This window comes from Gossypium raimondii, chromosome 4 (assembly GCF_025698545.1).
Source record: "Gossypium raimondii isolate GPD5lz chromosome 4, ASM2569854v1, whole genome shotgun sequence".
NCBI lineage: Eukaryota > Viridiplantae > Streptophyta > Magnoliopsida > Malvales > Malvaceae > Gossypium > Gossypium raimondii.
This window is the reverse complement of record NC_068568.1, coordinates 43,574,601-43,600,749: the sequence shown is the minus strand read 5'-3', so window position 1 is coordinate 43,600,749 and position 26,149 is coordinate 43,574,601. Positions and strand designations below refer to the sequence as shown.

Here is a 26,149-nt window from a genome sequence, read left to right as displayed (position 1 = left end):
ATAGAACTCGAGCACCACTTTCCTTATATAAAGCTTCACAAAGCTGACAAATCTAGTAAGGCTATTGCTGTTGAGGAGAGTGTCTAAGTCATGCTCTAGGTACCTTTTAAAGCAAGCTTAGGTGAGGAAGGTTTGATCTTGCTTTTGCCAAAAACCTTGCCTAAACAAAAACACTCAAATGTACATTTTTAACATTATTAGCTTCGACTAGATTAAAACACTCAAATAGCATCAATATATATATAAAATATAAAATAGAGGTGAAATTCAATAATGATTTATAATTTTTTTATCAATGTTGCATTTTGATCCATGAACGCATTAATTACCTTTGATTTTTATAACATTTTCATCCATTACCTTTATTAATATTAATATAAATACTTTATAAATATATATCATATTTTTGAACAAAATTCATCTTTAAGCTGAAAAATAAAACAAATAAGCATCTTTAAAAGAATTTAAAGAAAATTGATTGAAAATATTGGTTTTGAAAAAAAAAATAGGAGTCAAGTCTCAATTAAAATTTGAAGAAATTAATCAAGTAAATTTAAATATATTAAATATAAAGTATATGAATATGATATTTTTTTCCAAAAAAAATTAAAATTTGATGTGTGCGAAGCTCATTAAAAATTAGAGGGATTTACCAAAAAAAGCCAATTTTTTTATAAAATTACCGAAATAGGCCGGTTTTTTAATTATTTACCGGACTGGGCCATTTCCCCCAAAATCGCGCCACGTCGGAGCGATGTCAGGGGACGGGGCAGAAGGTCGCGCTGACGTGGACGCGACCTCCTGTCACTTAGCGCGGTATCGGGAACGCGATTTTGACCCTGATTTTTACGCCTGGGTTTTATGGCTTTTAGGGTTTAGGGTGCAGGCTTTTTAGGAGTTAGGGGTCCAGGAAAATTTTTTTCGAGTTGACGTTTCTGGTTAAATAGTGGGAAATCGCTTCTACTAGGATGCTATTTAAGAAGAAATTGTGAAATAGTGGCCTCGTGGACGCGATTTCGCTACAGTGGTCATGTGAGAAATAATTTTTTTTGACGTTTTCTGAGGAAATAGTATAAAATCGCTGATACCAGGATGCTATATGAGAAGAAATTGTGAAATCGCGCCCTCGTGGACGCGATTTCGCTACAGTTGGTCATGTAGGAAATAATTTTTTGACGTTTCGAGTAATAGTGTCAAATCGCTACTCGTGGACGCGATTTACTCTGATAACAAGTTTAATGAGGCTATAAATTAGACAGAATTTTCTTAGAATGCATAACTCAGAGTAGAAACATTTTAGGTTAGGGTTAGGGAATTTAGAGTTTCAAAATGAGTGAACGTATTAGTGCTATTATTTACTACGATGGTGAGGTTTGCCACACCGAGAATGGTGTTGTTTTTTTGTCGGAGAATACGGTGCGACTGTCATTTAGCCAAAACATAGATTTGACAGAACTCCATAAAAGAATTAGGCGTAAAATCTTCGGAACCACGCCAATGAAAGTTCAGTCAATGACGTATCGATTTTGTTCTTCTGTTGATCCGGTGACATATGACTCGTTCGACATAAAAGATGCTCGTAGCTTGGAGGCAATGGTGCAGACTCATCTTGCTAGCGGAGCAACTTATATTGACTTATATGTACAATTTATGTCACCAAATGATGTACTTCTATCCGGTGTTCGAGATGTATACACGACCCCTGGCCGACACTCGGTTAGCGTGTTACAAAATACGGAACAGCCCATGTTTGGTAGCGGTGTCGAATGCACATCCCCCCAAGACACTCTGTCGGTGGATGGGACATGTACATCGGTGGCTCGACGGTTGATGCTGGAAATACGAGCTGGAGAACCGCATCAAGTTCTACTGGATGGCAATCTACATCCAATTGGGGGCGTTATCAAATGCCCAGAAGAAGGGATGACGTACTACCTACGACATCAACCGGTGAGGGGACGTCGTACGCTGCAGATGATTGTGGGTTAGAAGGTGAGTCCAATGTGGATCCACCTCGAGTGCCCGGGCCGGATGGTGCAGAGGTGGGATTATTTTCTGAACCGGAGCCTATTCCAATAGAAGGTGAAGATGGTGATATGAGTGCAGATGATGAAGAAAATCCACGATTCAGAGCATATTCACCTCCAGCCCACATGCATAATGTCGATCTATCAGCAGATGATGCGTTAGAGTTTCCAGATCTACCACACTGGGTGCGTGATCGTACAAGTTCGGGAGTAGATGTTGGTGAACTTGAAGTTGGTAATCAGTTTACCAATAAGGATAGTTTTATTGGTGCTTTGAAACAGCATAGCATCAAAAACGGCGTTAATTACCACGTCGTTAAATCAAAATCTGATAAGTTTGAGGCGAAGTGTGCGGTGCAAGACGGCACATGTTCATGGAAAATCGTCGCCTCGTTAAGGAAGAGGACATGGTTGTGGGAGATCAAAAAGTACAAAGGTCCACATACATGTGCTGCAGGTACAGTATTGAATGTGTATGAATAATTTTTTTATTTTCCAATGTTGCATTACTTAATGTACTCCCTCCCTATGCAGGTGTTACGCGCTGGATTCCTCCTTTCTCTAGCTTCCAACGACGGTTGTTGTTCCTCCGGTGGGGATTCTAGTTCTTCCGGTTCGGCATCTGGTTGTCAGACTTGGGACGATGATCCACCTTCAAAGAATAGTGTATGTGGAGGTGTTTGCATCATGAACGGCGACAGAGTTTGAAAGCCATGCGTTGCTGGCGATTGGTAAAAAGGAGAGCTCCCCGACGGCCCTCCTTGCGACCCCTCCTGCGCCGATGACCTAGTTATCGGTGGTCCGCTTCAACATTCAGAAATGGAGCTGATCCGGGCATTTGGCTCCAACCTGCCATAGGATTCGGAAAAGGATACATGTACGGGTTAGGGTACATATAAGGGCTAGGAAACATACCTGGCATCATAGGGAAAGGTGAATGCGTGGGTATCATCTGTTGAATTGCTGCGCCAGGTGACTGCGTTGGTGCTCTCGTTGGGGACGGTGATTGCATGGTCGCTGATGATGAACCGGGTGAATGTCTGGGCCTCGTTGAGGGGCTGCCCTCGTAGTTTTGTCCCCTTAGATTTTGAGGCCCGCGCCTTTCCCTTCCGACACGTATTTGCCGCCGCCTCTCCTCCGGCGTAAGTAAATACGGCTTCCCATGGGCCCTAAACCATGGCATGTATTCTGGAACGCACGCTAACTCGGGAACGATGGTTGGTTCCTGAGTAGGTAGATATTCATTCCGATTTTCCCACATTTCTGTGTACACCGACCAATTACACGGCCAATCCGTACCTAATAGCCGAAGGTCGATTTTGTGGTGCTCGTCAAACTCCTCAGGGTCCGCAAGGATCGGTTGTCTACATCCAAACTGTCGTAGGACTCTGTTTGTCTGGTGGGGCTCCACGGTTGCATAGTTGATCAACACCACTTTCACGTGCCAGCGTTCGATTTTGTAAAACTCTTCGGGATTCTTGCCGGATTGCGGATCCTCGTATGGTGTCCATTGAAACTACATGAACATGATAGAAATATTACATATATACATAATACTAAATACTAAATATCAATCCACTAGCGAATGTATGGAAATATCTATTTACAATAATACTTACTTCCTTAGGCGTTGCTCAATAGAAGCCGTATATCTTCAAGTTCATCGGTATTCCACGATAACTTGCGGATGGTTCCACCTAATTAAATAAATTTTTAGCATTCTTTTATTCTTACAAAATCTACATATCAATTTCAAAATGTAATATAAAATTTACCTCGTTACGAGTGGGAATGTATATGGGTGGTTCACTCGAGGACGTAGAAATGGAAAGTGAAACCGTGCCCATGATTGCAGTAGTGACAGACAACCTCCGATTTTTGCTCTCCTCGGTTTGGTCGCCCCGCACATCTCCCTATATAATGTTGCCAAGACGGCAGACCCCCAACTAAATTCACCGGCTGCTCTAAAATCAACGAGTTTTAGCAGCCACCTTAGATGTACACGGCTCCGTGATGTGTCGACCATGAGATAGCCTCCAATTATTTGAAGAATGTATGATCGAGCATATCAGATTCTTTCAATCTCGGTTGAATTTTCATTCAGACCGGGGAAGGTGGCACGTAACCAGCCCATCTCCACTTTACCTCCATCCATTTTATCCGGAACGGCGCCTAAAAGCTCGTAGCACACCGCCTCCCAATTGCTAGATTGGGCAGACCCGGTCACTAGGTGCCCATCCACCGGCAATCCCAAATGCAGATGGACATCTTCTAGAGTGATAGTGCACTCTCCACATGGAAGATGAAATGTGTGCGTCTCAGGTCTCCACCTCTCGATCAACGACCGATCGGTTTGGCTCCAACTTGCATCCCGACCTACTGTCGCCACGTGCCAAAATCCCGCTTCCCGCAGGTAGTTCTCTACTAACGGTGATGGAGCATGCATATTCCGAATATTGCATTCCAATACCCGATCTTCAGCCTTTTATAACAAAAAATATATTAATAAATATCTAAAAATACATAAATAAAAATATCTTAAAAAATTTAAAATTTAAATTTAATACTTACCATGTTCATTTGCTCCACCGATATGTGATTCCTATCAAGACGAATCAATGATCCGGCCATTGTTGAAAATATTAAAAATTCTAAATTATTTAAAAAAAATAAAAAAATTTAAAATTTTCTTAAAAAAATGAAATTTAATGGAAAAAGAAATTTAATATGGATTTGGAGATTTTTTGAAGGAAATTGAGAGGATTTTGGAAGGAATTTGAGAGTTTGAGAGAATTTTGGAAGGAAATTGATAGAAATTTTGAAGGGAATTGAGAGAAATTTTGAAAGGAATTGAGAGAATTTTGAAAGAAATTGATATTGAATTTGTTTGTGAAAATAAAAGGGTGGGGATTTATATAGTAAAAAAATTTGACCGTTGGGCCTTTGTTCACTGTGGCGTCCACATCGCGTCACGTCGGTAGCGACCTGGCGACGTGGAAGGAAATCGCGCCTCAAGGGAGCGATTTCCTTCACGTCGGCAGTCGCTACCGATGTGGACGCCGACCTTCGCTCTCGATCCCGACATCGCTCCGACGTGGCGCGATTTTAGGGGAAATGGCCCAGTCCGGTAAATAATTAAAAAACCGGCCTATTTCGGTAATTTTATAAAAAAATTGGCTTTTTTTGATAAATCCCTCTAAAAATTAAATGTGAATTATGTCACGTGGTTAAATGGATATTTTGTCTTTTATGTTGATTAGGAAAATGGATGATTGATAAAAATAAATAAAGATAATGAATGATATCACTTTTAAAGGTTTCCACTAACATTTAATACAATAGGAAAATTTGAATATATTTGTTTAAACACGGATAAAGTTTTAGATGTGCAAATTAATCCTATTGTTATATTTTATCTGTTAAATAGTGACGTGTAATGTTAAATTCATGTTAAAATTATTTTTATAGGTAAACTATAAAATGGTCATCCAATTATGCTTTTCGATCTATTTTGATTACCCAATCATTACTTTTTGATTTAATTACTAAACTTTTCAAATAAAACATTTTAGTTACTTTGTGGGTTCTTTTATTGGTCTAGTAACAAAATTAGCCCTTTAATGCTTATACATTCTATCGGTTTGATCATAAATACAAAATTTCAACAAATGTAGCCCTTAATATTTACAAAATTTGTCATTTTAGTTCTAATTTTAAAAATTCAATAAATTTAACCCTCAATATTTACAAAATCATCAATTTAATCTTAACTCAAAAATTTAAAAATATTTAGATTTTTTTATTTTTAGTCCCTTATAACCTATCGCCTAACTTATATGAGATATTAAAATAAGAAAAATAATAAACTGTTTCAAATCACACTCTAAAATGAAGATAAAACACACAAAAAAAAAGTAAGATGTAAGTAAAAGTAAAGGCATTATTTTTCTTTTTATATCAAGGGGTTTCCAGTCTAGTGTTGTTGGATAATAATTGTGGAGGAAGAGAGTTGAAAATGTTTTTTCTTTTTTGATTTAATCATGGATTTTTTTGGGTGTAATTTGGTATCCTAAAAAGTCAATAGAAAAGTAGGCCAAGATATAGGCAATGCAATTTGGTTTGGTTAAAATGTTTAAAGTTTTGATATTTTCTTTTATGGTTTGCAATCATTTCAGAATTTTTCAACATTTTAGAAAATTGTGCTGAGATTGGAATGTTACTCTGTTCGAAAGGGCTGATGCTGTAATTTATTAACTTTTGAACTGTCTTACAGAACAGAGAACAGGATATGGACATGTTTGTGGTGGAGAAGGCTACCGAAAAGACGAGGAATCACAAAGAGCTAAGTTCACTAGGGACGCATTGAACCATCTCTTAAAGATGGTGGAGTCAAGGATGCGCGCAAGGCATACGGGAACTTAATGTTGTTCTTGTTGAAGATGTATTTATTTTAGCTTCAACCAGTGGAATCTTTCAATCCCATCTTGACTTAAGGTTGAATTTTGAAGACTGCAACTTGATCTTGGGTTGCAGTCAGCCTCCTATATATGTTAATGTTTAAACTAGTGAAAACTTTCATCTAATTTTTTAGTGAAAAAGATATTATTGACCCAAGGCATAAGTGTATTTTCAGTATCCACTCTTGTTTAATTCAATTGCACACTAATTATTCTTTCATTTATTTCAACATTTTATTGTGTTTCCCTTGACAGGAATGCAATCTTTGATGAACTTCTCAAGCTCATGTTACAGCTCGACTTCAAGGTGATATTCCTATTTATTGAAGTTCTTTAAAGGACTTATTTAAGTAGACTTTAAGCCTCTATTATGAATCTGATGTGCATCTTTATTTTTATTGTTGTTACATTGATTGTATGCTCTGATTTTGTTTTATCCATACTGAAATTTGACTTTTTGATGTTGCTTGTAGGTAGACTTTTCTGAATTCTCGCGCTTCTATGATTTTGTTTTCTTCGTATGCCGAGAAAATGGTTAAAAGAATATTAGTAAGCTATCATGTACTACTTAGTTAAATGCAAATAATTTTATTGATTTATCTTTGGAATAAATATTAAGGATATATAAGCTAAACTACAATGAATTTCTTTGGTCTTGGATTTGAATCTCTCTCTCTCTCTCTCTCTCTCTCTCTCTCTCTCTTATGCCTGATTGGTAGCGGTAAGCAGGGCTGTTGCTACTCGGAGATTAGTCTTAGCCGGTAGGTTCCGTTTGCTTAACCAATGCTGTGACTTCGTTGAGGTATGAGTACGGCTAATACTAAGCTGTTTGGAAGCATCTCGTGAAACTCTTGGTTATTGTTTCGATATCTAAGTTGACTTTACCTTTTACATTAAATTTCATTAGAATTGTGATCTTGGTTGTTATCGTGTACTCAAATCAAATGACATAAACCATGTATGTCTTTTTTTCGGCAGCACTTCAATGTATTGTCTAGGGAGTAACTTGTTGTTGAAGTTTGGTCAGCATGTAACAAAACAATCAGGAAGCAGACCATGAAGATCGAGCCATGTAGGAGCTGCTGAAGCAAGTGCAGCTGTTCATTTTTTGTTTACTTTGTAAACTTAGGTTGTAGTTCATTTTGAACTATGTTAAGTTGTTGATTGATGTAATTTGATGGTAAATGAGCTGTTAACTCAGCTTTGTTTATGTGTACAAGCTTAGTTTTTCAAGTTTCAATGTATTAGTGGTAGTAGGTGTTGATTAGGTGACCAATTACTGTTTTTTGACAAGCTTAGTGCTTGGTTTATGTATTGGCATTATGCCATTGTTCAAAGTTGAATGAAATCAGTTTGTTTTCTTCCACATACTCTCCATTTTCTTTTGTTTTTCTTCTTTTTTTTGGTTCAAATTCGGTTGTTTCCTTGGCAAGTATCGAGACTTGTTGCTCAAGCCATAAGCAGCACTTGCTTGTATTCAGTTATTAACACCAACAACTGGCATCTAGAGCTTTAATCTTAAGGGACCTGTTATTCAGAACAATGGCCTCATTAAGCTTCTCACCAGCTGCACCACCAGTCTTCAATGGAGAAGGCTATCACATATGGGTGGTCAAAATGAAAACCTACTTGCAGGCACGTGATCTGTGGGAGGTGGTCAACTCAGATGTTGAACCAGAGCCACTCAGAGCCAATCCAACAGTGGCTCAGATCAAGCAACATGCTAATGAAAGGACCAAGAGGCAAAAGGCCATGTCTTGCATCCAAAACTCAGTACCAGATGTGATCTTTACAAGGATCATGGCTTGTGAGACACCAAAACAGGCCTGGGAAAAATAAAAGAGGAGATTCAAGGGACAGAGAGAACAAGGCAACAACAGTTGTTGAACCTGAGAAGGGACTTCGAGAATTTGAAAATGAAGGAAGAAGAAACTATCAAACAGTACCCAGACAGAATTATGGCCGTGGTAAACATCATAAGGCTCCTTAGTGAGCTGTTCAGTGAAGCAAGGATAGTGGAGAAGGTGATTTCAACCTTGCCTAAGAGGTATGAGGTAAAAATTTCATCCCTCGAAGACTTAAGGGACTTGACCAGCATCACATTGACAGAGTTGATCAGTGCTCTTTATGCATAGTAGCAGAGAAGAGCTAGCAGACTGGAGAGCACCAAGAAGGTGCCTTCCAAGCAAAGACCAAACTTGCCTCGAGCACCTCTGCCTATAAAGGCAAAAACACTTGGAGAGATAAGCCTAAGTCAGATGCTGCAAGAAGAAGGGACCAACCCTACAAGCATTGCAAAAGACCTGGTCATCCAGAGGCAAATTGCTGGTTTAGACCAGATGTGCAATGCCAATATTACAAAAAGATGGACCATGTTGAAAAGGTTTGCAAAAGCAAAGGTAGGCCAAGGCAGCATCAACCACAACAGCCAAAGGCTGAAGCTCGAGTAGTAGAAGAGAGCAGTGACCATGATGAGCAAGTTTTTACAGTTTCATGCTCAGCTGCTAAGGAAAAGGTTACAAAAGGATGGCTTATAGACAGTGGTTGTACAAATCACATGACACCAGATCCTTCAATCTTCAAGTCAGTTGATAGGAGCTTCAAAACAAAAGTGAAGGTAGGAAATGACCACTTCATTAAGGCAGAAGACAAGGGAGATGTGTTGATAAGAACTCCCACAGGTAACAAGCTGGTCTCAAATGTCCTATTGGTCTCTGAGATTGATAGAAACCTGCTCAGTATAGCTCAGCTACTAGAGAAAGGCTATTCTATAGTGTTTAAAGGCAGAGAGTGCCATTTCAGTGATCCAAATGGATCCAAGCTCATGTTAGTCACTATGACTGATAAAAGTTTTGTTGTTGACTGGAAAAATGGCTCAGACTCAGCTTATATAGCCTCATCTGATGAATCCAAACTTTGGCATCAAAGGTTTGGCCATGTCAACTATAGATCGATGGAGCAGTTGGCTGAAAACTTCATTGGTTCAGTTGAAAAGCAGGAAGTTTGTGAAGTATGCCAGCTAGGAAAGCAAGCCAGGCTCCCATTTCCCTCGAATCAGGCCTGGAGAGCCTCAGAAAGGATGCAGCTCATGCATACTGATGTGTGTGGCCCTATGAAGGCTTAGTCACTGAATGGAAGCAGGTACTTCATTCTGTTTATTGATGATTTCTCAAGGTTTTACTGGATTTATTTCTTGAAACAGAAATAATAGGTGGCCTCTGTGTTTTGGAAGTTCAAGGCTGCTGTTGAGACTGAAACAGGCTGCAAGTTAAAGACCCCAAAGTCTAATAATGGGATTGAGTACACCTCAGCTCAGTTCCAAGCCTTTTATGATGAAGCAGGCATCAAACATCAACTTTCTAACACTTACACACCTCAACAAAATGGTGTAAGTGAAAGAAAGAATAGGAGTTTGATGGGTATGGCCATATGCCTACTGTTTGAGAAGAATCTGCCCAAAATCATGTAGGTTGAGGCAGTTAACACTGCTGTGTACATCCAAAATAGGCTTCCAACCAAGGCCTTGGCTCACAAAACTCTTTTTGAGGCTTGGTTCGGGTTCAAGCCTTCACTAGCTCACCTGAAGGTCTTTGGCAGCATATGCTATGCTCATGTTCCAGCAGTGAAAATGGACAAATTGGCCAAGAAAGCTCAACTTGGTGTTCTGGTAGGCTATAGCATAGTTAAGAAAGTTATAGGATCTTGGATCCTTCAACAAACAAAGTGTTTGTAAGTAGAGATGTGGTGTTCGATGAAAGAGCATGTTGGAATTGGAAAAAGAATGAGCTACAGGTAGTTTCTGAAGACCTTGTAGCAGATCAGACTGAGCCAGATCAAAATGGTCCTGAAATAAACATTGATGATGAACCAGTCAGGAGCACTAGACTGTTGGCTGAGATTTATGAAAGGGATCATGTAGCTATAGCAGAACCAAGCTGCTTTGAAGAAGCTGAAGCACACCTAGGTTGGAAGCAAGCAATGGTTGATGAAATCAACATGATTGAGAAGAATCAGACTTGAGAGCTGGTTGAAAGACCAACAAACATGAAGGTTATTGGGGTGAAATGAGTCTATCGAACCAAGTAAAATGCTGATGGGAGCTTAAACAAACTCAAAGCAAGGTTAGTTGTTAAGGGGTTTAGCCAGAAGTATGGTCTGAATTACTTGGAGACCTTTGCACCAGTGGCCAGACTCGACACCATCAGGTTGCTGATTACTTTAGCAGCACAAATGCAGTGGAAAATTCACTAGCTCGATGTGAAGTCTGCCTTTTTTAATGGATTTCTTGAAGAAGAGATTTATGTTAAACAATCTCTAGGCTTTGAAGTGGCTGGTAAAGAATACACGGTTTACAAACTGAAGAAAGCCTTGTATGGCTTAAAACAGGCTCCAAGGGCCTGGTATAGCAGGATCGATAACTACCTGGTCGGCTTGGGATTTGAGAGAAACAAGAGCAAACCAACACTGTATGTCAAAAGGGAAGAGACACAGACTCAGCTCATTGTATCCCTGTATGTTGATGACTTGTTGGTGACATGAGGAGACTAAGCAATGCTGATCGATTTTGAAACCAAAATGCTACAGATGTTTGAGATGTCTGATTTAGGAAAGATGATCTATTTTCTTGGTATAGAAGTGACACAAACACACAATGACATATTCCTAAGTTAGAGAGTTTTTGCCTCCAAGATTCTGACCAAATTTTTGATGCAAAACAACAAAGCAACTAATACTCCAGTTGCTGTTAGAGAAAAGCTATCAAGCCATGGTGATTTTGAGAAGGTTTGTGAAACAACCTATAGAATCTTAGTTAGTTGTTTGTTGTATTTGACAGTCACTAGGCCAGACATTATGTTTGCTGTAAGTTTGCTCTCAAAGTTCTTGTATTGCAGCAATGAGAAGCACTTTCAAGTTGCAAAAAGAGTGCTCAGGTATGACAAGGGTACATTGAGCCATGGAATGATGTATAGCCATGTAAAAAGCCTCAAGTTGGTTAGGTATACTGATAGTGATTAGGTTGGTTCGATGGATGACATGAAAAGCACCTCAGGGTATGCTTTTAATCTTGGTTCAACTATGTTTTGTTGGAGCTCAAAGAAACAAAAAATAGTTGCTCAATCTACTGCAGAAGCTGAATATGTTGCAGCTGCAAGTGCTGTCAACCAAGCCATTTGGCTTAGAAAAATAATGGCTGACTTGAATGTGCATCAAAGGGAAGCAACAGAGATCTTTTGTGACAACCAGTCTGCTGTTGCAATTGCAAAGAATCCAGTGTTTCATGGAAGAACAAAGCATTTTAGCATCAAACTCCATGTTGTTGGAGAAATGGAACGAGCATAGGAAGTGAAACTAGTTCATTGCAATTTAGAGGATCAACTTGTTGATATTTTAACCAAGCCCCTTTGTGTAACTAAGTTTGAGCATTTGAGAAAAAGGCTAGGAGTTTGTAACATGCTAACCAAGGAGGAGTGTTGAAGTTTGGTCAGCATGTAACAAAACAGTTAGGAAGCAGGCCATGAAGATTGAGCCATGCAGGAGCTGCTAAAGCAAGTGCAACTGTTTATTTATTTATTTTTTTGTAAACTTAGGTTGATGTAGTTCATTTTGAACTATGTTAGGTTGTTGATTGATGTAATTTGATGGTAAATGAGCTGTTAACTCAGCTTTGTTTATGTGTACAAGCTTAGTTTTTCAAGTTTCAATGTATTAGTGGTAGTAGGTGTTGATTAGGTGATCAATTACTGTTTTTTGACAAGCTTAGTGCTTGGTTTATGTATTGGCATTATGCCATTGTTCAAAGTTGAATGAAATCAGTTTGTTTTCTTCCACATACTCTCCATTTTCTTTTGTTTTTCTTCTTTCTTTTGGTTCAAATTCGGTTGTTTCCTTGGCAAGTATTGAGACTTGTTGCTCAAGCCATAAGCAGCACTTGCTTGCATTCAGTTCTTAACACCAACACTTGTCTGCTGCTTTAGTTTCAATTGTTATTATTTAAGAAGCGTTCTTGAATTTTGACTTTCATTGCCTTAATCAAGCCTTTGAAAATTCCTGTACATGGTTTCAACCCTTTGCATGTCAAGTATAGAAATATGGATGATAGTCATCCCTTGGGCAAGACATGTGTTCTGTTACTGCACTATTAGTTCAAGTTGAAAGTATACTTGCTAATGAATTATTGTAATCTTTCAATTAAGGCAAAGTACTGTTTTTCATTTCCTTTCAGAAAAATCAGCGGCACAATATTTCCGGGGATACATGGCAACAAGTTTTAGCTTTTACTCGGTTTGTGCATGAAACCCTAGAAGGGTATTATCCTGAAGGTATTAAGTTTCTTGAAATATGTCTTATGGGCTCCCTCTCATGTATTTATGCCTCGTGGATCTTACTTGTTTGGTTATTTTGCAGATGAGCATATGTACAGGTTTGCTTTTAAATCCCCAGCGCTCTATATGATCATAAAAGTTCTAATAGCTGTTTCATTCTCCCTCCGTCTATTTTAGGTGACCATTTAAGATTCTTATTGTAATCTTTTTAATCTTTTTCCAGCCATTGTTCTACTTATTTTGGTTTCAGTTTGTATTTTACTGGATAAGACCTGTATGATCCCGAAATTCCTGAATGCTTTAAGTAGGATAATGTTCTTTTTTATGCACATGATGTCTTGCAGAATTTCGGGGTCGAATAAAGATACAAATGTTTTCTGTAGCTATGGTGATTCAGGGTTCCAGTCATATGCATATGATGACTCTTTGCCCGGTACGTCAAAAGATTAGCTGTTGCTTTAGATAAGTTGCTAGTTTTATGGACTAGAATAGATAATTAATGTTATGATAATGATATCCAACTAGTTCCCGAGTTGAAGAGGAAGTTGCGTGAAAACAATGATAAAATGCAGTCCTCGGAACCATTATTCTCAAGCTCTCCGACCTCGAATTGCACATTAAAGTCCAAGAGAAGGTTGATTTTGTGCAGACCCGATGACAGGGCAGATAATCTTCCCCAGGATTCATGTGGTCAAAGCATGGAAATTGTTAAACAATGTAGTCTGGTGGGTTCTTCCAAGTCTCCTAGTGCAGTTGAAGGTTGCATGTCAAAGGGCTTTGCGGGGCTGTTATCGTGTTGCTCGTATTTTGCAGTTTGATTGGGAAAGAAGAGTTTTACTATAGGTAGAAGCTTCCTATGGAGGTAAAATTCATAGGGGAAAAGAAAATGGATACATGCTTTACTACAAGTCTATGAATTAGATAAATTCATATGTTAGCTTTGGGGATGATAAATTATTACAATTATTATATTTTTATTAAATAAATTTATAAATTATAATAATTTATAAAAATAATTGCATCAACTATAATTATAATTCTAATCATAATTAATATACTAATACATAAATTACTAGAGTAAATCTAATTATTATAATTTTAAAGCATGACATTTACTATTTCATTGTTGAAAAAGATATTTTATTTTAATTAAATTTTTATTTGAGAAAAAAGGTAAATTTAATTAAAATAATAAAAACAAAAGGTAATTTGTCAAAATTTAAAATTAAACATATAATCTAAAATAATCTAAAGAAAGGGCCGTAATGAAATTACACTATATATTATGGCATATTGATAATGTAAGATTACGAGGTAGCCGGAATGTTGAACATTATTTATTTTAGAATGTAATATTACGGGTCATAATGTAAGATTTGACCAATCAAATGCATCTTTAGATTTTTACTAAATTATAATACACACATATTGTGATTGTTGGCTTATCGGTTGAAGGAAAAGACTTGTTGTCAAGGATAAGTTCGAAACCAGAGTAAAAATCGAGCCTAAAGCTAGAATTTCATCATACGGGGCACGTCAATTGCCTAAGCGCGCAACATGGTTAAATCAAACAACAAATTTAGATATCCAATCTCTATAGGATCGACTCTACTCCCTATACCGCTATGCATTTACGATTTAGGAGTAGAATTATTTTTTTTGATGGATTTGACACCCATTCAAGCTTAAGTAGCAATTAGATTATGACACACACATAATGTGAGTTAAAAAAAAAATGTAATAAATATATTTATTAGAAGTTTATATAAAAGTCAAATAAAACTTTGGTTAAAATGGTAAAAAAAAAAATTATTGTATCCCAAGTTCCAATCTCACCATGTTTGAATTTTTTATTATATAAAATATAAAAAGATAAAAAAATCACCTTATAATAATATAACTTACTTTATATAAAGAACAATATTTTAATAATTTCTCAATTGAGTTGGTGCTTGAATGTCTTGTAACATTAATTTAATCGCAAGCTTAAATATAGTAAGGATAGCTATAAGTATAAATAATAAATTGAGTTGATTTTTGTTTGACTTGACTAGACTATATTATATCATACCCACAATATGAGTGTAAAAATTATGTAAAAATATATTTATTAAAATTTTAAGCAATAGTTCAATGAATTTTTGGTCAAAATGGTGAAGTTAAAAGGTTTATAAACTATTATGTCTTGATTTTATACAAAATATAAAAAGATAAAATACCCTTAAAACAATATAATTTGCTTTGTATTTTTTAAATAATTTCATAATTAAATTAGTCTTGGTTCACTTGGGACACTAACGTAATTATATGCTTAAATAATAGTATAGATAAATATAAATATAATAGTTACAATTGAGGATGAATCCATTTACACTAGCATAAAAAACTAAGATAGTTGTACGCTCTTTTGCATAATTAATATTTTAACGATCCAATGGCATGTTTTATATTCCATTCACGTAGATCATTCATGTCATAAATTAAAAAAAAAAATTCTAACTAAGTGTTTTATGTAAAAAAATTTCAACTATTCAATAAATATTAATATATACAATATTTTAGATCAAAATGATAGAAATACCGGATTGGTTCGAAAAATTACGTGCACGACAAGTACAATTATATTGATAAATTTAACAATTAAATCATTAAAATATTAATTATATAAAAATATCAACAATTCTCTTTTGCAATAAATATTTGTATTTAATTGTTTATAAAAAAATATTTGGATTTGATTGCTGACTATATTTGTATTGATTAACGTTCACATATAGATAAAAATATAATTTTAAATATAAATGTTTTATTTATAAATTGTATTATTCTTCAATTAATTTTTCATATTTGATTGAGTATAAAAATCCATTTTCAATAATCTAGAGCAACTTTTCTTAGAAAAAGGAAAAGAAAGCTATAACTTTTTTGGGTGTTAAATTTAAAATGTAGCTTTATAATTTTATTTTATTTTTTAAAAATTTAGCGGTAATATTAATATGTATGCTTGAGAAAAATTTTGTACCACAGAGAAAATATAACGTGGCATGTTTTTAGATTGTATGATTCGACACACTAAATACATGAATATTTACTGTTTTAATTGCCAAATGTATGGTTGAGACCAAAAGAGTTAGTCAAAGATTTTGAGGTGTAAAAACACTTCAATGTAGGTGGAGAGCTTGACTATTATAAATATAATGATTAATGGATGAAAAACATAAAATACGTAAACCAAAATTCAGATATTATGAATACCTATGATAAAATTGGAATATGAACACTCGGAAGATATTTAGCTATTCAAACTGAGAATTTCCAGAGAGTTCGAGAAATGGAAAATTTGAGAAACCAAAATTAAATCGCTAGAACTATCCTCCTTTCGTCCCACTATTTAATCCAACTCACTGCAACCTTAAAACATAACCCATCAAGTCAGCCACTGCACAATTTGTTCCAAAAACAGCTGCAAACATATCTTAGTTTGTCTAACTATTTAACAGCTAAAGCCAAAGGACCATGGCAGTGACAGTCTCCCTTTCTGTCTCCCATCTTCCCGGCTGCAAAGCTCATGATTTCTCTCATCTCCCCAAACCAACTAACAAAGACAACCCATCTTCTAAAGCCTCCTCTGACATCAAATTTAGCAAAAGAAACCTGTTGTTGAGTTCAATGGCTTCGGGTCTTATTGGAAGAGGTGTCTTAGTTGGTGAGCCGGTAAAAGCTGAACCAGAGACCCCAATGGAGAGCTCATCAAGTAGACTATCGTATTCGAGGTTTCTCCAGTACTTGGATGAAGGTGGGGTGAAAACGGTGGACTTGTTTGAGAATGGGACAGTGGCCATTGCTGAGATATATAACCCTGCATTGGAGAAAATTCAGAGGGTAAAAGTTCAGTTGCCGGGATTGCCCCAAGAACTGGTGAGGAAAATGAAGGAGAAAAACGTGGACTTCGCCGCTCATCCTATGCAGATGAACTGGTCGGCTGCTTTATTCGGTTTGTTGGGGAATTTGGCTTTTCCCTTGGTATTTCTTGGCACTTTGTTGCTAAGTAGCTCATCTGTTAATAATCCTGGAGGAGGTCCCAACTTGCCTTTCGGACTTGGAAGGTTACTTACATCCTTAAATGTTTACTATAAAAACATTGTTTTAGTTACTTCAACCTGATAACATGAGTATGTACTTGTTGCTTTGTACAACGCAGGAGCAAAGCCAAATTTCAGATGGAACCCAATACAGGAGTCACATTTAACGATGTAGCTGGTATTGATGAAGCCAAGAAAGATTTTCAAGAGGTAGTGGAGTTCTTAAAAACCCCAGAAAAATTTGCAGCAATTGGTGCCACAATTCCCAAAGGAGTGCTTCTAATTGGACCTCCAGGGACTGGTAAGACATTGCTGGCCAAGGCCATTGCAGGGGAAGCAGGGGTTCCTTTCTTTTCCCTTTCTGGTTCAGAGTTCATCGAGATGTTTGTAGGCGTTGGAGCTTCCAGAGTTAGGGACCTGTTTAACAAGGCAAAGGCTAACTCCCCATGTTTGGTGTTCATCGATGAGATTGATGCTGTTGGAAGACAGAGAGGAACTGGGATTGGTGGAGGGAATGATGAAAGGGAGCAAACTTTGAATCAGCTGTTGACTGAAATGGATGGTTTTACTGGTAATACTGGAGTTATTGTCATTGCTGCTACTAATAGGCCTGAAATTCTGGATTCTGCGTTGCTTAGGCCTGGAAGATTTGATAGACAGGTAAGCATTGTCGGATTGTGCACACTCTAATCCCTATTTATTCTCGATGGAGAGTTATACAATTTCTACCAAAATTTGTGCAGGTAACTGTTGGATTACCAGATATAAGAGGAAGGGAAGAAATATTGAAGGTACACAGCGACAACAAGAGGCTAGATAAGGATGTTTCACTCAGTGTAATCGCCATGAGAACACCGGGATTCAGTGGTGCTGATTTGGCAAATCTCATGAATGAAGCTGCCATTCTTGCTGGTAGAAGAAGCAAAGACAAGATCACGATGAAAGAGATCGACGATTCGATCGATCGAATCGTTGCCGGAATGGAAGGAACAAAGATGACAGATGGAAAGAGCAAGATTCTCGTGGCGTACCATGAAGTTGGCCATGCTGTATGCGCGTAAGTAAAATGTTGCAAACATATTCCAATACTCTCTGGAATTCGAGATTGATAGCGGTTCTGATAAGCATTTTGTACTTACAGGACATTGACACCAGGCCATGATCCAGTTCAAAAAGTGACTTTGATCCCTAGAGGGCAAGCTCGGGGTCTAACATGGTTCATACCAATTGAAGATTCAGATCTCATTTCAAAACAACAACTCTTTGCTAGAGTTGTTGGAGGGCTCGGCGGTCGAGCGGCCGAAGAGGTAATCTTTGGTGAGCCAGAGATTACTACTGGTGCAGCAGGGGACCTGCAACAAGTAACTCAAATAGCCAGACAGGTTTGGATCCTTGCTTATTCTAAAGTCGAGTCGGGTCGAACCGCAAATGTGGCTAACAAGTTTTTTGTTTCACTTTCCAACAGATGGTGACAAAGTTTGGGATGTCAGAAATTGGACCATGGGCGTTAACTGATCCTGCAGTACAAAGCAGTGACGTTGTGTTAAGGATGCTCGCGAGGAATTCCATGTCTGAGAAACTCGCTGAAGACATTGATTCATCGGTTAAGAAAATAACGGAAACTGCATACGAGATTGCAAAGAACCATATAAGGAATAACCGTGAAGCCATTGACAAGCTAGTAGAAGTTTTGTTAGAGAAAGAAACTCTTACAGGAGATGAGTTCAGAGCAATCCTGTCAGAATTTGTTGATGAATCTGTAATAAAAGTAGATAGAACTCCTGTTCGTGAGATGATCAACGCTTGAGTCGCTATATACATGTAAATTTACACGTTATTCTATAAAATATATATTATTTCATTCTCAGAGCAGTAATAGCATTGCCGTCCATAATGTCTAATAGGAATTTCATTTCGAAGAAGCATCAGTGTCTGGTTTTCTTAACGCTCTGTTCTTCGATCAAACATGTTTCTCAAATCCAAGCGCAAATTGTCATCTCTAATCTCCACCAAGATTCTTTCCTTCTCACTGAACTCGTTAGATTCTCTTCACTATCTCCATTCAAAAACCTCAGCTACGCGCATTCTCTTCTCATGAACTCACTCAATTCAACTCCGTCTACATGGAATATGCTAATCCGAGGCTACTCTTCCAGTAATTCTCCCCAAAACGCAATCTGGGTACTTAAAGAAATGCGCAAACGAGGACTTAAACGCAATAAGCTTACCTACCCGTTTGTTTTAAAAGCGTGCTCGGAGGCTGAAGCGCTAGAGGAAGGGAGACAGGTTCATGGGGAGATTGTAAAGCATGGTTTAGATGATGATGTTTATGTTGATAACAATTTGGTGCACTTTTATGGGTGTTGTAAGAAGATAATGGATGCAAAGAAAGTGTTCGATGAAATGTGTGAAAGAACCGTGGTTTCGTGGAATGTGGTGATAACCACTTGCGTTGAGAATTTCTGCATTGAGGATGCGCTTGGGTATTTTGTTAAGATGAGGGATTGTGGCTTTGATACCGATGAAACCACGATGGTGATCATGCTTTCAACATGTGCAGAGCTAGGGTTCTTAAGCTTTGGGAGGTTGTTTCATATGCAAGTTATTCAAAGAGGTTTGGTTTTGAATTTTCAGTTGGGGACTGCACTTGTTGATATGTATGCAAAGAGTGGAGATGTTCTATATGCTAGCCGAGTTTTCGAGAGAATGAAGGAGAAAAATGTGTGGACTTGGAGTGCAATGATATTGGGATTTGCTCAACATGGTTACGCTAAGGAAGCCCTTCAACTTTTTAAGGAGATGAAGAAAAGTTCTTGTATAAGACCGAATTATGTCACTTTCCTTGGAGTCCTTTGTGCTTGTAGCCATGTCGGGTTGGTCGATGACGGGTTCCGATATTTTCACGAAATGGAGTATGTTCACGGGATCAAACCTATGATGGTTCATTACGGTGCCATGGTTGACATCTTGGGTCGTGCTGGTCATTTGAAAGAAGCTTACACTTTCACAAACAACATGCCTATCGAGCCAGACCCGGTTTTATGGAGGACATTGCTAAGTGCATGCAGCGTTCATAATGTTAATGGCAGTGACGAAGTTGGTGATGAGGTGAGAAAAAGGTTGCTGGAGTTGGAGCCAAGGAGGAGTGGGAATCTGGTAATGGTGGCTAACATGTATGCAGAATCCGGAATGTGGGATCGAGCAGCAAATGTCCGAAGGTTTATGAGAGATGGAGGGTTGAAAAAGATGGCTGGCGAGAGCTGTCTCGAGTTGAATGGTTCGATTTATCGGTTTTTTTCAGGGTATGATTCTCAATTTCATTGCAATGATATATATCCATTGCTACATACTCTGATCTTACACATGAAAATGATTAGCCTTTCGTAGTTGAATTACTTGGTATGTTAGCTTTTTTCGCTCAAGAACATAGAAAATATTCATTGTACAACATGCAATTTTGTACTGTATTTCTTTGCCCCAATTTTTTCTTGCTTTCAATGCGTCTGGAAGTAGGTAGGTTCAGTTATTCCTATTTTTTTTTCTTAAAATCCTTAAAATGTGATTATATATCACTCCCGATATATATTCAAACATACAATTTTCCAAATATGTGAAAGCACCTATTAAAAAATTATATTTGAACATGAATTTAACAATACAATATTCCAAATACATGAAAACACCTATTTTAATTGATGCAGATTATATTTTTGCTTTGAGTTACTAATTTAACTTTTTAAATTTTTCGTTTTAAACTATATTTTTCTACCAAAAAGAAGATTTTACTTGTGTCGAACATATACATGTAGTTAGGTTAAGTATAGCTCAAGTTGTAAGAAATTTGAGCCTTACTCAAGGCTATTCAACTCGACTAAAATTTAATTTTTTCATTTTAATGTTTAAGAATAATATTTTATTCTTTTAACATATTATGAGTGAGGAATTTTGTGAATTTTTTATTCCATTAGCATTGAATAAATAATCTTATATATATATGTCAAAATTTATAATATTTACTTTTTTTTTGGTTACAATATCAGGGAGGGAAAAGAGGGATGCAAGGTTTAAATCCGTACCATATAGGTGTCAAATAAAAAAAAAAATTCACTGTTCCAAATAAGTCTTGATTATAATTAATACTATATATATATATTGAGAAAAAGTCCAGCTTTCATTAAGAAGTCTAAAAAACCAAAAGCAACATCAGAATGGACCCAAACCAACACTCAACCAAGCATTCCAAGCCCAAATAGAACAAATCAAACCAAATAGAAAACGAAAACAAACAGAACGTAGGAAGCAAACAAAAGAAAAAAAACCCTAAAGAAAACCCAGTGCAGCCCAGCTCCACAACGCAGCAAAAGAAAAGAAATATTGACAAGCACCAAGAGCTGGTCAGAAACGCTTCGGCAAACACCCAAAACACGAGTCAACTTTACACTAATTTAATTTTGAAATCATATCAAAATACCCTTACTTTAAAAGGTAATCGATATTATTATAAAGATTTTTTGTCTTTTAACATTTTTATATAATATTTCAAATAAAATAAATGAAAAACATTATTTGGGAATTAAACACAAACCAACAAATTCAAATAAAAAAATCTCTTACCATTCCACCAATAATCATTTGTTAAAATAATTTTACAAATTATTTTCACTCAGTGACGTCGTTTAGTACTTGTTAATGTTTTAATTTCTATAAATATATAATACCATGAAATAAAAAAAAGAAAATAATAATGTCACGGGCTGCAGTTTAAAGCCCGTCACTGTCACTCAAAAGATGTTCCATGGAGGTCTACATATTAAATGGGGCTAATTTGACCCACGAAAGCTGGTCCAATTCAAAGAACAAGCAATGAAGCTTATCTACTTAAGGCCTTGATGGCTTAGTGAGGCAAATATGGAAAATTGGGCTACCTTGGTAAATGGTGAAAGTAATATTAGAAGATATGTAATCTAATAATATTTGATTTTGTAATCTAGGAGATTATGTAAATCCCTTTATTGTAGATATGCTTCAATCTTGTCTGTCGATGTAACTCGATCTTGTCCGTAGGTTTTAGGGGAGCTCAACTATAGATAAAGAGCCTCCCCTCAATTGTAAATCACCCATTGTATCCATTGTTTTGTGTGTTTTTTGAGAGAGAATATACTGAGAGCATTTAGTCAAACACCTTTCGTGTTTTTTTTTTGTGATTATACTCTTCTTTTGAGCACTCTTTTGGCTTAAGTTGCTTTCGTTATATAAATTGGTGCATTCAAGGAATTCTGCGAGAATCCTCGCTTTGTGGAAGTTAGGCTGACTTAGATATATTTGAGTCGAAGGAATTGCCTAAAGCTGCACGGATTGTGAGACTGAAAGTCTAGCCTCATAATAGTTGGTATTCGAGCTAAGGTAGCAAAGGCATCGTTTGAGATGTCGAAAGAAGTTGCTGATTAGAATGAGCCAATAGAGACCTATGGGAGGGCCAAAAAAGTAAGTCGTTCGAGGGACATGCTGTTGGCTTTGGAGGAACGAGTGGTCAACCTCGAGGAGTCCATAGGGGACATGAAGGAGACACTCGAGGAAGTTGAGAGACGCACTGCGGAGTTGGACTCGAAGGAAGAACAACTCAAGAAAGTGATGTTGGAGTCTTTTGGTTCTAATGTGGAGGAGATACAAGAGATGCTTAATTCCACTGTGGGTAAGTTGATAGAGAGAGACGATATTCTCGAGGCTATGACAGTGGCTTTAAAGTAGGAAACAATGGCCATGATGAGAGCTTTAAGTACAAAAATTGAGGAGCTTGTGGGAGAGCTTGCTTTGTGCTAAGCTTCTGTGGGCAAAGGAATGTTAGGTGTGACACTCAACTATGAGATGGATGTCCCCAAATCGAAGAAGTTCAAGGGGACAAGGTCCACAAGTGTAGTAGACAACTTCTTGTGGGAGATGGAACGGTACTTTCGTGCCGTGGGCATCAAGGATGTTGATGCTAAGGTAAATACTGTTGCTTGATATTTTACTGACTTTGCTCTTTATAGTGAAAAAGTAGGTCCACAGGTCCACAGGTGCAAAGCGTGGTCAGGTTGCGATTGGAACTTGGGAGGAGTTCCAAAATGAGTTCAAGGAACAATTTTACCCTCAATATGTCGAGAATGAGGCTTGGTCTAAGTTACGTCAATTCTCACAACGAGACACAATCAAATAGTATGTGAAAGAGTTTAATGAGCTGATGTTTCAAATCACCAATCTAAGTGAGGATGAGGCCTTCTTCTATTTTATGGATGGGTTAAAACTATGGGTTAAGTAGTAATTGAAACGTTAAGGGGCCCAAGAATTGTCAAAAGCCATGATTGTAGAGGAGTCCTTGATTGAGCTTATTTCGAGGAAAGACAAGTTCGAGTCTTCCAATCTCAATTGGAAAGGCAATGATGGAGGAAACCAAGAGCAAAATAAAGAGGGACATAGCGATGATGACAACGATAACAAAATGGGAAACCACGAAATAGGAAGTGGAGACCCAACAACTCGAATGAGAAGGGGAGCGAGATAAAATGCTTCATTTGTCAAGGACCACATGTGGTAATGAATTGTCTGGAATGATCTATGTTTTTGGCTGTCAAAGGGAATGATGAGCTGGAAGAAGCTACCATGAATGTTGTTTCGATCGTGAGTAGAGTCGAAGCCAATAGGGCCAAGGAGAGTGAGAAGAAGCTAGTGAAGTGCTTCTTGTATTGTGGGCCGCATAGGTTGTGAGACTGTCCAGAGTGAGTTAATCTATCTATAACTAGTAAAAGGGAGGAAGCAGAGCTTGATGAGAGGAGGACGTCGAAGCTTAATTCAATGATACCCACTCCTACGAAGAGGAATAGCAGGGAGGTAGGGTTGATGTTTGTGGACATCAACACCGCAGGCCATAGAATGACTGCTTTTGTTGATATGGGAGCATCGAACTATTCATATTAGAAGAAGTTGTGAGGAAACTTAGTCTCTTGGTTAGAAAATTGAATAAGAAGATCAATACGGTAAATTACAAAGAGGCCCCAACTGTGGGAGTAGCATGAGGAGTGGAGCTACAAATCAGTGAATGAAAGGGCAATGAATATTTTGAGGTAATCTAGTTAGATGATTATGATTTTGTGTTTGACTTAAACTTTCTTGACAAGAATGGGGCAGTTCTTTTTCCTTAGCCGATCAAATTCATAACGTTGATGGTTTGTTATCACGAATTGTTGTGCCGATGAATCGAGATATAAAGGTCGGGACCAAGGTGTTATCGATAATCTAGCTAGCCGAGGATGTTTCGTATAGGAGGAACATTAACTCGGTAGATTAGACTGCTAAGGAAGCCCTTTTAGAAATTCTAGTAGGGCATGAAACCAATATGAGGCTTGTAGAGTCATCAGTGGAGCTACCACCTATGAGAGAGGTGGGTTGTGCATCAGACTTTGAGGGAAAAAGAACGATGTAAATTGGACAGTTAAGACAAATAAGTGCTACGAGCGAGGTACATCCTAAACACTTTGGTAGTGTTTTTTATTCTAACTTGTTAGCTTTGTAAAGACACGAGATCCCTTTTAGAGTTTAAAAGAGGGTAAGTCGAGGGGCTTACAAACCTGATTTAGTGAGAATACTCAAGGTTAACTCGGTGTTCAATGTGGTGGTGCCAAAGCCTGTTTGTGTGGATTAAAAGGTTTTGAATCGAGGCAAGGCAGAATGTGGGCAACTAAGAGTGGTGGAATCTTGCGAATGAGATGTACTAAAAATGAGTACAATAGTTTGAGTTAGGAGACGATGGAAATCGAGGCAAAATTTCTGAGGTGAATCAAGTTAGTGTCATTCAAAGGGCGCAACGAGGTCGTTGCGAGAATGGGTAGGGGAGAATGTCATGGACCACGGTTCAAAAATGAGAAATTAGGCTACCTTGGTAAATAGAGAAAGTAATCTTAGAAGATATTTAATCTGATAAGATTTGATTTTGTAACCTAGGAGATTATGTAAATCCCTTTATTGTAGATATGCTTCGATCTTGTTCGTTGATGTAACTTGATCTATACTGTCGATTTTAGGGGAGCTCAACTATAAATAGAGAGCCCCCCTTAGTTGTAAATCACCCATTGTGTCCATTATTTTGTGTATTCTTTTAGAGAAATAATATATTGAGAGCATTTACTCAAACACCTCTCGTGCTTTGTTTTTCTGTGGTTAGTTTGTTCTTTTGAGCATTTTTTTGACTTGAGTTGCTTCCACTATATAAATTAGTGCCTTAGAGGAATTCCATGAGAATCCTCACTTTGTGGTGGTTAGGTTGACTTAGACATATTTGCGTCGAAAAAATCGCCTAAAACCGCATGGATTGTGATATTGAAAGTCTAGCCCCATAACACTAACATAAAAGATATGGCCCAAAAAAAATTGAAAGAAATATACATGTAACGAAACTATGAAGAACCCTCCAAAATTACCTCAAACAAAATATTATAACAACCTAAGCATATGCAATGAATTGACGTTTATTTATTATTATCATTATTTTTTTGGTTAGGAGTAGAGGTGATCATGGGCTAGGCTCAACTAAAAATTTAGGCCCATTTACTAGGCCCAGGCCCGACCCAAAAAATGGGCCTAAAATTTTGCCCAAGCCTGACCCGAATAAAAATGATAAAATTCGGGCGGCCCGCTTGTATTAATTTTTTATATTATTTTTATATAATTTTCAAGTTTATATAATACATGAAAAATACTAAAAACATCAAAATAAATATTTCCCAACAAATTGAAAATAAATTTTAAAAAATATGTAGACTTAAATAACACTAAGATAAATGCAACTTAACAAGAAAATGCCTCTAAAATAATAAAAAAATTAACAAATGCCTTTAAACTAAATACAAAATTAACAATAAAAATAAGTTTTATACAATATCCAAACCATAACAAAAAAATAGCAGCAACATAACAGTAAAATGGTAGCAAAATAGGGAGAAAACAATAAGAAAATAACATTAAAAAAAAAGAGCAAATTTTTTATCCTTTAGTGAATTCGGGCTGGGTCGGGCTAGGCCCGGGATAAAAATGCCTTACTTGAGGCCTGACTGTTTTTTAAACAAGCCTTATTTTTTGTCCAAGCCCATTTTTCGGGCCTATATTTTTTCCAAAATCCTCCCACATTTCGGGAGGACGTTTGGGTTGGGCCGAGTCAGGTGGCCCGGCTGTTGAAGTTGGCCAGCATGCTGTCCTGCTGCACCAGGAACAGCTCGAGGTAGTGAAGT

At 37.3% G+C, this 26,149-nt stretch overlaps 2 protein-coding genes across 2 annotated transcripts; both read left to right on the top strand.

Moving 5' to 3' along the window:
- The first annotated feature begins 16,070 nt into the window (after positions 1-16,070).
- LOC105780066 (ATP-dependent zinc metalloprotease FTSH 6, chloroplastic) lies at positions 16,071-18,750 on the top strand. The gene is made up of 5 exons (XM_012604173.2): positions 16,071-16,913; positions 17,009-17,549; positions 17,633-17,946; positions 18,031-18,271; positions 18,355-18,750. Exons 1-5 carry the CDS (start codon positions 16,324-16,326, stop codon positions 18,694-18,696), a joined length of 2,028 nt encoding a protein of 675 aa, XP_012459627.2. The 5' UTR covers positions 16,071-16,323; the 3' UTR covers positions 18,697-18,750.
- A 32-nt stretch (positions 18,751-18,782) lies between these two features.
- On the top strand, positions 18,783-20,459 carry LOC128040584 (pentatricopeptide repeat-containing protein At2g36730). Its single transcript, XM_052629670.1, has one exon. It carries the CDS (start codon positions 18,783-18,785, stop codon positions 20,274-20,276), a length of 1,494 nt encoding a protein of 497 aa, XP_052485630.1. The 3' UTR covers positions 20,277-20,459.
- Positions 20,460-26,149: the final 5,690 nt, after the last annotated feature.

Bases quoted from the DNA above. Each gene is read 5' to 3' on its own strand.
- LOC105780066 (XM_012604173.2), top strand. From the start codon at position 16,324: ATGGCAGTGACAGTCTCCCTTTCTGTCTCCCATCTTCCCGGCTGCAAA. The intron at 17,550-17,632 runs GTAAGCATTGTC...AAATTTGTGCAG, and splicing joins CTGGAAGATTTGATAGACAG to GTAACTGTTGGATTACCAGA. The intron at 17,947-18,030 runs GTAAGTAAAATG...TTGTACTTACAG, and splicing joins GTTGGCCATGCTGTATGCGC to GACATTGACACCAGGCCATG.
- LOC128040584 (XM_052629670.1), top strand. From the start codon at position 18,783: ATGTCTAATAGGAATTTCATTTCGAAGAAGCATCAGTGTCTGGTTTTC.